Genomic DNA, 14,750 nt, shown 5'->3' on the forward strand with positions numbered 1-14,750 from the left:
AACTGAGAATGTGCAGAGAGCCCCCTTGGCTTTGTACTTTCAGCAGATGAAATGTGGACTGTGTAAGAAGGGGAGGATCAGAGAAGACAGGACCAAACAGCCTTTTTAAACAATGTGAAGAATTAACCCATTATATGTTCCACAGAGTACAACAAGCATGCTTTACATCATATACAGATCTTACTGTTGTGGGTTTAATAACACTTTAACATTTGTTTTACCCTTCGACACAAAGGGGTTAAGATTGAGTTCTGTGTTCCTGTTAGTGCTCCCTATACCCTAGGACTGGGCTATACATAGGGCTTCAATTTCTCTCCAAGTAGAGATAAAGCCTCCACCCTCCTGGCACTAACACTACTACTTATCATTCCACAGTCCATTGTCACAGCCTTGGCAAGTAGCAGAGGCTCTTGTATTTGACAGCTGAAGGGCAGGAGGTGAGGCTTAGCATCAAGAGGGGGTGGGGTTCATTCTAAACTTGCAGAAAAAACACCTGTGTACAACCAAATCTGTTACTATTTGCAGAAGATAAGTAGGAATGGCAACCTCTTTACTATAGGTTTCCTTTAGGCCCCTTTCACACTGAGGAGTTTTTTTAGGCGGTACAGCGCTAAAAATAGCGCTGCTATCCCGCCTGAAAAACTCCTTCACTGCAGACTCACTGTGAAAGCCGGAGGGCTTTAACACTGAGGTGATGCGCTGGCGGGACACAAAAAAAATCTCCTGTCAGCAGCATCTTTGGAGCGGTGAGAGGAGCGGTGTGTATACCGCTCCTTCCCATTGAAAACAATGGGAAACCGCGGCAATACCGCCCGTCATGCGCCTCTATAGAGGCGTATGGCGAGTGGTATTAACCCTTTATCGGGCGCTAGCGGGGGTTAATACCGCACCGCTATGGGCTGATTCCCGCGGCAATCCCGGCGGTATAGCGTCGCTATTTTTAGCGGCGTTATACAGACCCCGCGGCTCCCGCCCCAGTCTGAAAGGGGCCTTATAGATCAAGTCTCTACAATATATGGAAAAACAATGCTCTACACAAAGCAATGGATGATAACTAAAACATTGTAGCCACTAATTGGCTGCATACACTGAAAGAAACACTATTTACAGTAACATGATTAAAGTTTACTGGAGTGTGATACTTACCCTCATGGTGACGCTTATTGCACTGTTCATGTTTCCCTTATACAGCCAGCCATGTTTAGTGATTCCCCCTTTCTGTGACCCGAGGGATGCTGCATCCTGCATACAAAACACAATGTTTATTGTACTATAGTTTTTAGTAAACCACATTACAACAGTATGTCAAACAACAGTCAACAACAAGAGAACAGATGTAAAGTGCTGCGCAAACTGTTGGCGCTATATAAAGCCTTTATTATATTATCTATAATCAGAACTGCTGCAAATGCAAATAATTTGAATATGCTGCAAGCCCAATTAAGTCCAGAATCTGTAAACGCCATCTGTAAATGCAAGCATTTATTTTAAACCAAGTCAAGCTGGTTATTGCAATAGTATGTATTCTTGCCTTGTGCATGACACATTCATTTTTAATGATCCATTTTACAGGAAGCAATTATACTATTGCGGTCAATCCCATAAAGGTCACCGATATGTTTCACTGGTAAACCTGACACGTGTTGTGCACAAAGAAATGGATCGCTGAAACCTAACAGTCTATTTGCTATCCAGCAAAACAATAAAATAGGCTTAAAAAAAAGGGGAACGCCACTTTTGTGGGGGAAAAAAATGCAAATAGAAAAATATTATAACATATACAATTGTGACAAGTCATGTTGTGATTGAATGTTCTTAACCACTTAAGCCCCGGACCAATATGCAGCCTAAAGACCCAAGGTGTTTTTACAGTTCGGGACTGCGTCGCTTTAACAGACAATTGCGCGGTCGTGCGACGTGGCTCCCAAACAAAATTGGCGTCCTTTTTTCCCCACAAATAGAGCTTTCTTTTGGTGGTATTTGATCACATCTGCGGTTTTTAGTTTTTGCGCTATAAACAAAAATAGAGCGACAATTTTGAAAAAAAAGCAATATTTTTTACTTTTTGCTGTAATAAATATCCCCCAAAAACATATATAAAAACATTTTTTTTTCCTCAGTTTAGGCCGATACGTATTCTTCTACCTATTTTTAGTAAAAAAAATCGCAATAAGCGTTTATCGATTGGTTTGCGCAAAATTTATAGTGTTTACAAAATAGGGGATAGTTTTATTGCATTTTTATTTTTTATTTTTTTTTTACTACTAATGGCGGCGATCAGCAATTTTTTTCGTGACTGCGACATTATGGCGGACACTTCGGACAATTTTGACACATTTTTGGGACCATTGTCATTTTCACAGCAAAAAATGCATTTAAATTGCATTCTTTATTGTGAAAATGACAGTTGCAGTTTGGGAGTTAACCACAGGTGGCGCTGTAGGAGTTAGGGTGCACCTAGTATGTGTTTACAACTGTTTGGGGGTGTGGCTGTAGGAATGACGTCATCGATCGTGTCTTCCCTATAAAGGGAATGACGCGATCGATGCGCCGCCATAGTGAAGGACGGGGAAGCCGTGTTTACACACGGCTCTCCCCGTTCTTCAGCTCCGGGGAGCGATCGCGACGGAGCGGCTATAAACAAATAGCCGCGCCGTGGTCCCGATCGGACCCCCCACCCGCTAATAGGCGAGGACGTACGTGTACGCCCATGTGCCTGTACGTGCCATATTGTGGACGTATATGTACATGCGGGGGTCGGGAAGTGGTTAAACATCTTTCCTTTTTAACCTACATCGCTGTAATTTTCTGTAAAATGCAAAGCAATATGGATACCTGGAGGTGTTCTGTACACTTATGGCGAACAAAACACCCCCAGAAATGTCATGTCCACCTTGCGCGATTGGCCGATTTTCCCGGAAGTCTGCACCAAGATACAAATCAGATTTTGAGCATCCCCTGCAACCAAAATTACATTTTTGTTGCCACATTCCTAGAGGGAAATCACGTCTAAAGGGATGCAGACCACGCAACTTTCCTCAGAACCCTGTGGGTGCAGCAGCCGATTGATAATAAACTACTCCTATACAGATTCATTAAGGACACAAACAGTGGCTTCTTCAGAACAAAAAGGTAGCAATCTGCATCCCTACAATGTGCATAGATCACCCAGAGGGTAGTGTTTTTTTCTCAACAAAAGGTGGAGATACTTTTTAATAAAGGGAAGTCATATTAAAGAGTTAATGTTGTATCCCTGTTCTCCTTGCGCTGCTCTACCTTAACATTTTGAAAGCTCTACTCGGTTGTTTATTCCTGGCTTGCGCAGACATGCCACAGAGGTCTCTGTTAGGTCTATGGGACCTGCAGAGCTTTTTAGCATGTCTATATATGCATGGAAAGGGGTTTCCATACATGCACAGACATGTCACAAAGTTCTGCCAAGTCCTAAAATCCTAACAGACGTGTAGCATATCTGTGCATTTGTCGTTGGAACCTGGCAGACACCTTCAGTGTGTTTGTGCATGCATAGAATAGAAACATTGCTTTCTGGGATGTACAATGTGGGCGATCAATGTCATTTTCGTCTAGGTGAGGAATAAGTGGTGTTCTGCACTAAGAATAAAAAAAAGGTATTTACCAGGAAAAAATCCTTTACTCCTCTCGACCCAAAAAGCAGATTTCTGACTACTTACTAGAGCTGTGTGTGAAAGACCATCCTAGATACAGTCAATCTCAACTGAAGTGGACTTCACCAATCTGAGTCAGATTGGTGAATTTGAACATTATTATAACCGTTCTAGCCTCCAAAGATTATTATTCAGGCAAGTCCTCACGCGGCTACCTCTGCACATCCAGGAATTGGATTACACACAGTCTCTAAATTAAATATCCCATTGTTACCTTTGGCAGTTATTGGTAACATCTATTTTGTTCTGCTGGATAATTTGTGTATTGTATACTTAATAGTATGTAGGCGGTGTCAATGTTGTATTGATGGTTTTCTTTTTCTTCACCCTCTTTGTTTAACCCTTCTGGGGGGGGGGGGGTGTTATTATTATTATCCAATTATTATTTTATATTAAAAAAATCTAAACGCATATGGTTGCAATAATTTTTTAATTATGTACAGTTGTACTCATAAGTTAACATACCTTGGCAGAATTTATGATTTCTTATTCATATTCTATGAAGAATGGCCAACACAAAAACATTTTTTCACTCATGGTTAGTGTTTGGCTGAAGCCATTTATTATCAATTAACTGTGTTTACTCCTTTTAAAATCATAATATCAACAGAAACTACCCAAATAACCCTGATCATAAGTTTACATACCCTGGTGATTTTGGCCTGATAACATGCACACAAGTTGACAAAAAGGGGTTTGAATGGCTATTAAAGGTAACCATCCTCACCCGTGATCCGTTTGCTTGTAGACGATGTGTATGTGTGTGTGTGAATGAATGAATGAATGAAAAACGTATATAGCGCGACGCATGCGAACTGAATCGCCTCTGGGCGCTGTGTAAAATGTCAATGAGTTTCTGGACTCCTGACAGACCCTTGCATCTTTCATCCAGGGCTGCACTGTCAAAGGATCTGCGGGAAAAGCTGGTTGAACTGTATAAAACAGGAAAGGGATATAAAAAGATATCCAAGGAATTGAGAATGCCAATCAGCAGTGTTCAAACTAAATCAAGAAGTGGAAAATGAGGGGTTCTGTTGAAACCAAACGACGGTCAGGTAGACCAACTAAAATTTCAGCCACAACTACCAGGAAAATTGTTCGGGATGCAAAGAAAACCCCACAAATAACTTCAGGTGAAATACAAGACTCTCTGAAAACATGTGGTGTGGCTGTTTCAAGATGCACAATAAGGAGGCACTTGAAGAAAGATGGGCTGCATTGTCGAGTCGCCAGAAGAAAGCCATTACTACGCAAATGCCACAAAGTATCCTGCTTACAAAATACCAAACAGCACAGACAAGTCTCAACCCTTCTGGCACAAAGTCATTTGGAGAGAGGAGTCCAAAATTGAGCTTTTTGGCCACAACCATAAATGCTTCATTTGGAGTCAAAAAGACCCATGATGAAAGGTACACCATTCCTACTATAAAACACAGAGCTGGATCGCTGATGTTTTGGGGATGTGTGATCTACAAAGGCAAAGGAAATTTGGTCAAAATTGATGGCAAGATGAAGGCAGTATGTTATCAAAAAATACTGGAGGAACATTTGCATTCATTAGCCAGGAAGCTGCGCATGGGACGTACTTGGGACATTCCAACATGACAATGATCCAAAACACAAGGCCAAGTCGACCTGTTATTGGCTACAGCAGAATAAAGTGAAGGTTCTGGAGTGGCCATCTGTCTCCTGACCTCATATCATTAAGCCACTCTGGGGAGATCACAAATGTGCAGTTCATGCAAGACCGTCCAAGAATTTACAGGAACTGGAGGCTTTTTGCCAAGAGAAATGGGCAGCTTTACCATCTGAGAAGAAAAAGAACCTCATCTAAAAATACAAAAAAAAAAAAAGCTGTCATTGATGGTAAAGGAACTGGGGGAATGTAAACTTTTGATCAGGGTAATTTGGCTAGTTTTTGTTGTCATGATGATATAAAAAGAGTAAACACAGTTGATTGATAATAAATTGTTTCAGCCAAACACTAACCACAAGGAAAAGAAATGTTTTTTTATCATAATTCAAATCCTCTGAGAAATGGCCAAGAAATCAAATTCTGCCACAGTATGTAAACTTATGAGCACAACTGTATGTAGCCAAGTCCTGAGCCTCTCCAGGCCCAACGGTGACCTCCAGAGTTAGGAACAGCTGACATCCTGTGTAGAGTGGGTTATGAGGCATGGTGGGTGTAATGTAAGGTAGGATAATGGGTGCCAGACACTTCTTGAATGCACAGATTTATTTTCTCTTGAACAGAACTGTGGGAGAGAGGGTTGGGGGCCAGGACAACCTTTTGTAGTTGAAATGTTGATTAGCAGACTCCGAGACTTCTATAGGTAGACAGCCATGCAGGGAAAGGCACCTAGCCGGACACCACGTCTGCATGTGTATAAACACTGTCTCCTATGGCAACAAACAGTTTCGAACAAAAGTTGTAATGAACTCACTTCCTCCACAATCTTCACTCAACTGAGCATCCCAGTCTATCACTTAGACCCGCTAATCCACTGCCACTGGATCTCCTGAGCTCTTCCAATCTTCACACTCTGTATCTTCAAGCACCACCCCTACAGGGTCCCTAGCTTGGCACTCACTCTTGAAGCTTCACCCCACTGGCCTTACTAGATTCCTGGCTTGGCACACAATATTGCTCTCTAAGCATCACCTCCACTGGCTGGGTCCCTGGCTTGACATCTGCTGAAGTAGCCCAATTCTTCACCGTCCCTGGTTGGTGAAAATACTGCTCAGGTACTTGCTTCAGCCACTCACTGTGGTTCCTGGTAACAAGGTGTATGGTCCCTTAGTGGTGACAGCTTCCCCTCTACCTCCTACCACGTCAGGTTCTCCAGCCGGCAGAACCATCACTTATGGTTGGACTGCAAGCCACAGTCCCAACCCTACGCTGCTCTCTTGCTTATGAATAGGCCCTCAGATAGCCTAGCAGCCAGATGCCCCCAGGATAGGGCTCAGGACTCTGGCTTAGCAGTCCGTGGGCAATACGACACACATCCACCCAGACAGCTGGCAAGGTGGCACCAAACACTGATCACCTGACTCCACCCAAATAAATAGGTTCTCCCAGCAGGCCAAGGGACCCAAGAAAAAGTGTACCTATTGGCTGAGACACCCCATTCACTCCTAGTCTGTCCCTACAATGCCCTGTCTTAGCCAATGTCACCAGATACCAGGCCACCTAGAGACAGAAGAGAGAAGTGCAGCAATACCAGAAATGGGGTGAAATCAATTGACCAAGGCAACTATCACTCTGCACATAAATTTAAGAGCAACCCTGCATAAACATCAGGGGGCTACATGTAAATGGAAAAGCTTTCGGAATAAGGCTCTGTTCACACTGCTGCGACAGGAGATCTGAGTTGTGAGACACGCAAGTCGCATAATATGTTAAATTCAATGTTTTCCAATTTACATATAACAGCCGTTTTAACTGATACTACACACGGTCGCTCAGAATTTAAAAAAAAGGTTCCTGCACTACTTTGGTCTGACTTGGGTGCGATTTCAGCCGTTGGATAGGCTTCTAAATAGCATTCAAGTCAGATAAAGTTCAAAGGAAGTTGCCAGGCAAAAGGTGTACAACTTTGCTGTCGCAGCAGTGTGAACTGAGCCCAAAGAATAGCGAGTGCCATTTATTTGTGTCAGTCTGTACTTATTTAATGGAAAATTTGAGATTTTCACCCGTTTTAGGCTCCATGCACATTAGCGTTTTTTTTTTTAGCTAAAAACTACTGCAAAAATCACTGGCTGAAGAACACTGGTAATAGCTTTTTGTAGTAGCGTTTAGAAGCATTAGCACTTTATTATTGGCATTTTTGCAATAAAAGGAAAAAACAAAAGCTGAAAAAACGCTATTGGTAGCATTTCTGCTGAAAAAACACTCCAAGAAACTCTACAAAAAAAATTTCTTTCTGCTCCTAGATGCTAAAGCTCAAAAAACACCAATAGACTAAGTAGTGTGCACATCGGGTAACACCATTTAGTTTCTAGGTGCAGAAAAAAAAGCTAGTGTGCATGGAGCCTAAATAAACATACCTGTTTGATAAGCAGGCATTTGTACTCAATAAAACACAAATTGCAGGACATGCCAAATAATTGACATGAAGATTTAAAGGCACATATTACCCAAGCAGCATTCTAGCCAATTCATTTACATGTTTTCTAAAAGTACCTTTAAGAATAAATTGACTAGTAAATAGGTTGTGGTAACGTATGCTCAAGAAAAAGAAACTAAAACAAAAAGGAAAAGAGCAAAAAGCCATGTTCAATATATATATTTTAAAATAAATGACATTCAAAAATGTAGGAGAGGCATATGACCAGAGGTGAAATTATCCATATGCAGATAAAAAATGAGAAATTGTAACTATGGTAAGCCTGACCCAAAACTGTGCACATTTGTTTTATAATGCAGGGCAAAGAACCTAATCTTCAGGACAAGGTAGCATATTTGATTGACAGTACATTTTTACTGGAATTCCACTTTAAAAACAACATTAATTGGCATTAGTGCACATAGAACTCAAAAATTGCCTGAAGGAAATTGTTCATACTAATTATGGAATCTCCTGGTTACACCACACAAAGCATGTACATGTGAGGGCTAGTAAAACCATTGAATCAGCAAGTGGAGGTAAGGTCAGCAGCAAATTCACATCCTATGCATGTGTAGAATTCAATCAGTCAGCACAGAAAAAAAAAAAAAAACCTGGCTAAATCGCGATCGTATTTTAAAATGTAAAAAATTAATTTCATGCAGCAGAAACAAAAGGCAAAAAAAGTATTACAATCGGGATAAGCAACAAGATAAAAAACAAGACATTGAGGTAAACCTGCCAGACAGCACCGACAGGTCCACAACCGTTTTACTCACTACTATAGATTGCAGCTAAGTAGTACAGTCTATTCTGTGATTACCCCAGCCTATAAATACACAATATAGGAGCAGTCTCCCCAGATCCAAACCTATTACCTGCTATAGGAAAACAGCATTGTGCTGTGCTAGTAAGGCACAACAGACCGAGCATTGCTCAGTTGCACTCTGGACTTTAATTTAGGTATGAAATACAGGGGAGCGCAAATACAGACCCAGCACAGGTTTCAAATAGCGGCATTTAGTGCTGGATTGCTGGCTGTCAGTGAGAGATGTGGTTTAGCACCAAGAGAAGGAGCTGAATCGATGAACGCCAGGGCTTACTATCCTACTACAGAGAGCTCTAGGAGAATGCTCTGTAGCAGAGAAATGTAACACAATGCTCATTATTGCATGTAGAGAGAGATAAAGTGGGGAAATGACTGCCACTTCTTGTGTTGCGAAAGGGCAGAGCTGTAAATCTAGTGAGCAGCAGATCACTAATTAAAGTGACTTGTTGCTAGATAGGAGCATGATGGCATGTATAAAAGTCTTCCATGGCATGACTTAGCCCCCATGAAGAAAAAAGAAAAAAAAATCATCAAATAATAAAATTGATGATTTATTAATTGTATTAATAAAAAAAAATCCCCATCAATACCTAGGGTGATTTGGAAATTTGCATTTATTGCTTTAAGTCTAAGTTTAGCTAAAAAAAAAGTAGAAATCTTCTCCTGTCTTACCCCCCATGCAGCTGTAAGTTAATACAACCAAGGGGCTCTCAGGAGCTCACATCAAGAGAGCTGGGATATGCCAGCCCTTTCCTGCTAAATCCAACATTTACTGGTATAGTCCCATCCACAAAATTGCCAATATCAAGGTATGTTTCAGAAAGATACATGTATATCTTTCATTTGCATTATGCAGAATGGACTCACCTCATCTTTGTCCGCTTCTTCATCTACTTCATACACATGCACTGGGAGCTTTTCTGGTTTGGTTCCTTTGCTGTAGGAATTTAATGATTACAGAATTATTATACATGTCCAAAGAAAAAAACAAAAACAAAATTTCAAGTCAATAAAATCACAAATGATAGTAGAAAAAATACAGATCAAGAATAAGTCTGATTTTATTTATTTCAAGGCTATTCATTCAACCATTCATTCTTTTTACACATTTTTCAGTGTGAAACAGATTTCCCAGGAAGAAAAATTAACTTAAAAGTAGAACTACACTGTATCTGAGCAAACTTCCCCATCCATCCATCCAGGTCTCCATGCTTTATTTTCCTGACAAATCACTTTGAAAAACACCCCCCAGAATTTCTGGGCAGTAAGGGCAGATTATTCATCTATCATTTACTTCCTGGAATCCATCTGTTCTTAGCTCAGGCATGCATGTAGGAGGGTGTGCTTAGCTGATTAAACTCCTCCCATCTGAAGACTCCTGGGATGACATTTGTCTAGGCCTAGAAACCAGGAAGTAACTGACGATAATAATAAAAAAAAAAAAAAAAAAAAAAACACTACAAAAAAAACACACCACATTTAAATATGATATAGTTTCCTGTTTATTTACTAATAATAGCAGCATAGGGCATAAAAATTGTCAATGTTGGTTGAGAGAGTGAAGTTAAACTTTAAAGCAAAATTAGCTTATGGATGAATTCACACTGAACAGATAACTGCCAGAGATGTAAACCATAGCACTTTACCCTACAGCTGCTGTCTATTCTGACTTAGGTAGGGGGCGGTGTAGTGCACAAATAAGCACATCACTCAGCTCCCTTCTGTTTTTGTTGAAACTACAGTGGGGATCGAAAGTTTGGGCACCCCAGGTAAAAATTTGTATTTATGTGCATAACAAAGCCAAGGAAAGATGGAAAAATCTCCAAAAGGCATCAAATTACAGATTAGACATTCTTATATGTCAAAAAAAGTAAGATTTTATTTCCATCATTTACACTTTCAAAATTACAGAAAACAAAAAAAATGGCGTCTGCAAAAGTTTGGGCACCCTGCAGAGTTACTATCTTGTACTGCCCCCTTTGGCAAGTATCACAGCTTGTAAATGCTGTTTGTAGCCAGCCAAGAGTCTTTCAATTCTTGTTTGAGGTATCTTTGCCCATTCTTCCTTACAAAAGTCTTCCAGTTCTTTGAGATCTCTGGGCTGTCTGTCACGCACTGCTCTTTTAAGGTCTAACCATAGATTTTCAATTATGTTGAGGTCAGGAGATTGTGAAGGCCATGGCAAAACCTTTAGTTTACGCCTCTTGATGTAATCCCGCGTGGATTTTGAGGTGTGTTTAGGATCATTATCCATTTGTAGAAGCCATCCTCTCTTTAACTTCAGCTTTTTTACAGATGGCATCAAGTTACCATCCAGAATTTGCTGAAATTTTATTGAATCCATTTTTCCTTCTACTCGTGAAATGTTCCCTGTGCCACTGGCTGCAATACAACCCCAAAGCATGATTGATCCACCCCCATGCTTAACAGTTGGACAGAGGTTCTTTTCATTAAATTCTGTGCTCTTTCTTCTCCAAACATGCCTTTGCCCATTCCGGCCAAAAAGTTCTATTTTAACCTCATCGGCCCACAGAACTTGTTTCCAAAATGCATCAGGCTTGTCTATGTGTTCATTTGCAAAGTTCAAACGCTGATTTTTGTGGTGAGGACGTAGAAGAGGTTTTCTTCTGATGACTCTTCCACGAAGACCATATTGGTACAAGTATCTCTTTATAGTGGAATAGTGTACCACAACTCCAGTGTCTGCCAGATCTTTCTGGAGGTATCGTGCAGTCAAACATGGGTTTTGAATTGCTTTTCTCACAATCCTGCGAGCTGTTCTGTCTGATATTTTTCTTGGTCTTCCAGATCTTGCTTTAACCAGTTCCCGACCCCCGCATGTACATATACGTCCACAATATGGCACGTACAGGCACATGGGCGTACATGTACGTCCTTGCCTATTAGCGGGTGGGGGGTCCGATCGGGACCCCGCTACATGCGGAGGTCGGGTCCGCTCGGGGAGCGATCCGGGACCACGGCGCGGCTATTTGTTTATAGCCGCTCCGTCGCGATCGCTCCCCGGAGCTGAAGAACGGGGAGAGCCGTATGTAAACACGGCTTCCCCGTGCTTCACTATGGCGGCGCATCGATCGCGTCATTCCCTTTATAGGGAAGACACGATCGATGACGTCATTCCTACAGCCACACCCCCCTACAGTTGTAAACGCATACTAGGTGCACCCTAACTCCTACAGCGCCACCTGTGGTTAACTCCCAAACTGCAACTGTCATTTTCACAATAAAGAATGCAATTTTAATGCATTTTTTGCTGTGAAAATGACAATGGTCCCAAAAATGTGTCAAAATTGTCCGAAGTGTCCGCCATAATGTCGCAGTCACGAAAAAAATTGCTGATCGCCGCCATTAGTAGTAAAAAAAATTTTTTTTTTAAAAATGCAATAAAACTATCCCCTATTTTGTAAACGCTATAAATTTTGCGCAAACCAATCGATAAACGCTTATTGCGATTTTTTTTACTAAAAATAGGTAGAAGAATACGTATCGGCCTAAACTGAGGAAAAAATATGTTTTTATATATGTTTTTGGGGGATATTTATTACAGCAAAAAGTAAAAAATATTGCATTTTTTTCAAAATTGTCGCTCTATTTTTGTTTATAGCGCAAAAACTAAAAACCGCAGATGTGATCAAATACCACCAAAAGAAAGCTCTATTTGTGGGGGGAAAAAGGACGCCAATTTTGTTTGGGAGCCACGTCGCACGACCCCGCAATTGTCTGTTAAAGCGACGCAGTCCCGAACTGTAAAAACACCTTGGGTCTTTAGGCTGCATATTGGTCCGGGGCTTAACTGGTTAACTTCCACTGTTCCCGATGACTGCCATTTCTTAATTACATTCCGAACAGAGGATATTGACATCTGAAAACGCTTTGCTATCTTCTTATACAGTAGCCTTCTCCAGCTTTGGGAGCGTCAACTATTTTCAGTTTCAACTGCTTAGAAGAACCCATGGTGCCGATTGTTGGGGCAAGGTCAGATGAGTTTGGGCATTTAAAACCTTTGAGATTGACATCACCTGGTCTTCCCAGACGATGATTGAGAACAATCCATGACACTGGCAGGTCTCAGCTTTGCAAAGGGGGCAGTACACGCTATAAATTCTGCAGGGTGCCCAAACCTTTGCAGACGCCATTTTTTTGTTTTCTGTAGTTTTGAAAGTGTAAATGATGGAAATAAAATCTAACTTTTTTTTTTACATATTATAAGAATGTCTAATCTGTAATATGATGCTATTTGGAGATTTTTCCATCTTTCCTTGTCTTCGTTATGCACATTAATTCAAATTTTTACCTGGGGTGCTCAAACTTTTCTATCCCCACAATGTTTAAAGTCCACAAAAGTGATAATTCATGTCGCTGTACAGTAGTATGTGCTACAGTGAATCTAAAGCACACCTGTCTCTGAAAGGACTTTAAAAAAAAGTAGAAACCTCACTTAAGTACCATCCTAAGCACCCCAATCCACAAATGTATTTAAAATACATACATAAATAAATAAATAAATACATACATACATACATACATACATACATACATACAACTGCTACTGCAACGCTCTGTTGGCGATTTAAGATTATGGTCAGCCTGGGTGTTTAATAGGAAATTGCATAGGACAGACCTTGCCTTTTACCAAGGGTTCTCCTGGGTTTTTGAGCTCTCAGGGCACCAAATACAGCATTCACATCTATATGTCATAAGGAGCCTTTTACAAAATTGTTCAGTTTGGAGCCATCTGTCAGTTTTTAAGACAGATCCAACTGAACCACACTGTGGGGGTTATTTACGAAAGGCAAATCCACTCTGCACTGCAAGTTCACTTGGGAGTGCAGTCGCTGTAGATCCGAGGGGGACATGCAAGGAAAATAAAAAACACAGAATTTTAGCTTGCACATGATTGGATGACAAAAATCAGCAAAGCTTCCCCTCATTTTAGAGCTACCGCTAAGATTTACAGCGACTGCACTTTCAAGTGCACTTGTAGTGCAAAGTAGATCTGCCTTTCATAAATAACCCCTTGTATGTCTATGGGCAAACAGATGGATATTACAGAGTATCTGAGTCAGTTTATATCTGAAACGGAAAACACCTGTGTCCTTTTAGTTTTAGCAGACATAAAATGGATACCATCCCTTAATTTCCAATCTGTATTTTGAAGTACGCTGGGCTATTGGTTCAAGATGCAAAGGGAGCTTCTGTCCGACACCAACTGAAACCAAATGCTGGTTTTAAAATCAATTGTTCTATGCCAATTAAAAGAAGATTTTATTTATATTAAACAAAATAACTATACACTCTGTTGACATTGCCTTACCTCGAAGCTCAGTCATTATGCAATTGTAGCCAAAGTGATATAGGACATTAATAGCCGTGTATTGTTCTCATATATCATTCAGTCAGATCTGAACATACAGTATTTGGGTTTTGATGTAGAGAACACATTATTTTGGGTCAGAAAAAAGCATACCCAAGCAGTTGACCCACCACTCTTAGAAAATTAGCGGATGCTTTACCTAAATTATCAATGTGAATTATGACATGACTTGTGCTGGCTCGGTAAAATAGCAAATAAACCCAACTAACAGCTATAAGAAAATTGCATCTTATATATTTCCTTAACTAAATGTGACTGGATCACACATTCTGCTGTGACTTTTTCACATTACACTTTTAGAAAGTGTCTGCTTTAATTACAAGTGTTGAATGAGGCAAAAATATTCTATACTACAACAGCGATAACTTCACGCCGTTTCCTCCATCACCTTCTTTGGTGAAGATGATGAGTGAGTCACACAGAGTCTCCCCATTTCAGGCAGTGATGTGTAAGGTGAGGTCGGCCACTGCATACACATACTTCTCTCTCATACAGTGAGCACCTCATTTCTATTCCAACATTGCTCAACCAATTATTAACAGTTTTTCACACAATCCTTTTGCTCTCGTCTCCACAGCATATCAAGGGCTCATTTAAACTTGCTTCGGCTTCAACAAGGCTTCGTACAGGCTTTGTTAAAGCTCTCTGAACGCTAGTCAAAGCCCCTGTCACTAAATAAAATGGTTAGCTTATAGTCCTGTTTTTGCTTTGCGTCAAAAATGATACCCCATGTA

At 40.7% G+C, this 14,750-nt stretch overlaps 1 protein-coding gene across 18 annotated transcripts in view; it reads right to left on the reverse strand.

The window, feature by feature from the left end:
- DOCK9 (dedicator of cytokinesis 9) overlaps nt 1-14,750 on the reverse strand; it is a 365,118-nt gene that overhangs the window by 185,933 nt on the left and 164,435 nt on the right. For all 18 annotated transcript variants that reach the window (XM_040336152.1, XM_040336151.1, XM_040336141.1 and 15 more), the window contains exons 5-6: nt 9,492-9,561; nt 1,147-1,242 (exon numbers count right to left, since the gene is read on the reverse strand). In XM_040336152.1, coding sequence (XP_040192086.1) covers nt 1,147-1,242; nt 9,492-9,561 — 166 coding nt within the window. The remainder of the gene's footprint in view (nt 1-1,146; nt 1,243-9,491; nt 9,562-14,750) is intronic.

Source organism: Rana temporaria, chromosome 2 (assembly GCF_905171775.1).
Source record: "Rana temporaria chromosome 2, aRanTem1.1, whole genome shotgun sequence".
NCBI classification, from domain to species: domain Eukaryota; kingdom Metazoa; phylum Chordata; class Amphibia; order Anura; family Ranidae; genus Rana; species Rana temporaria.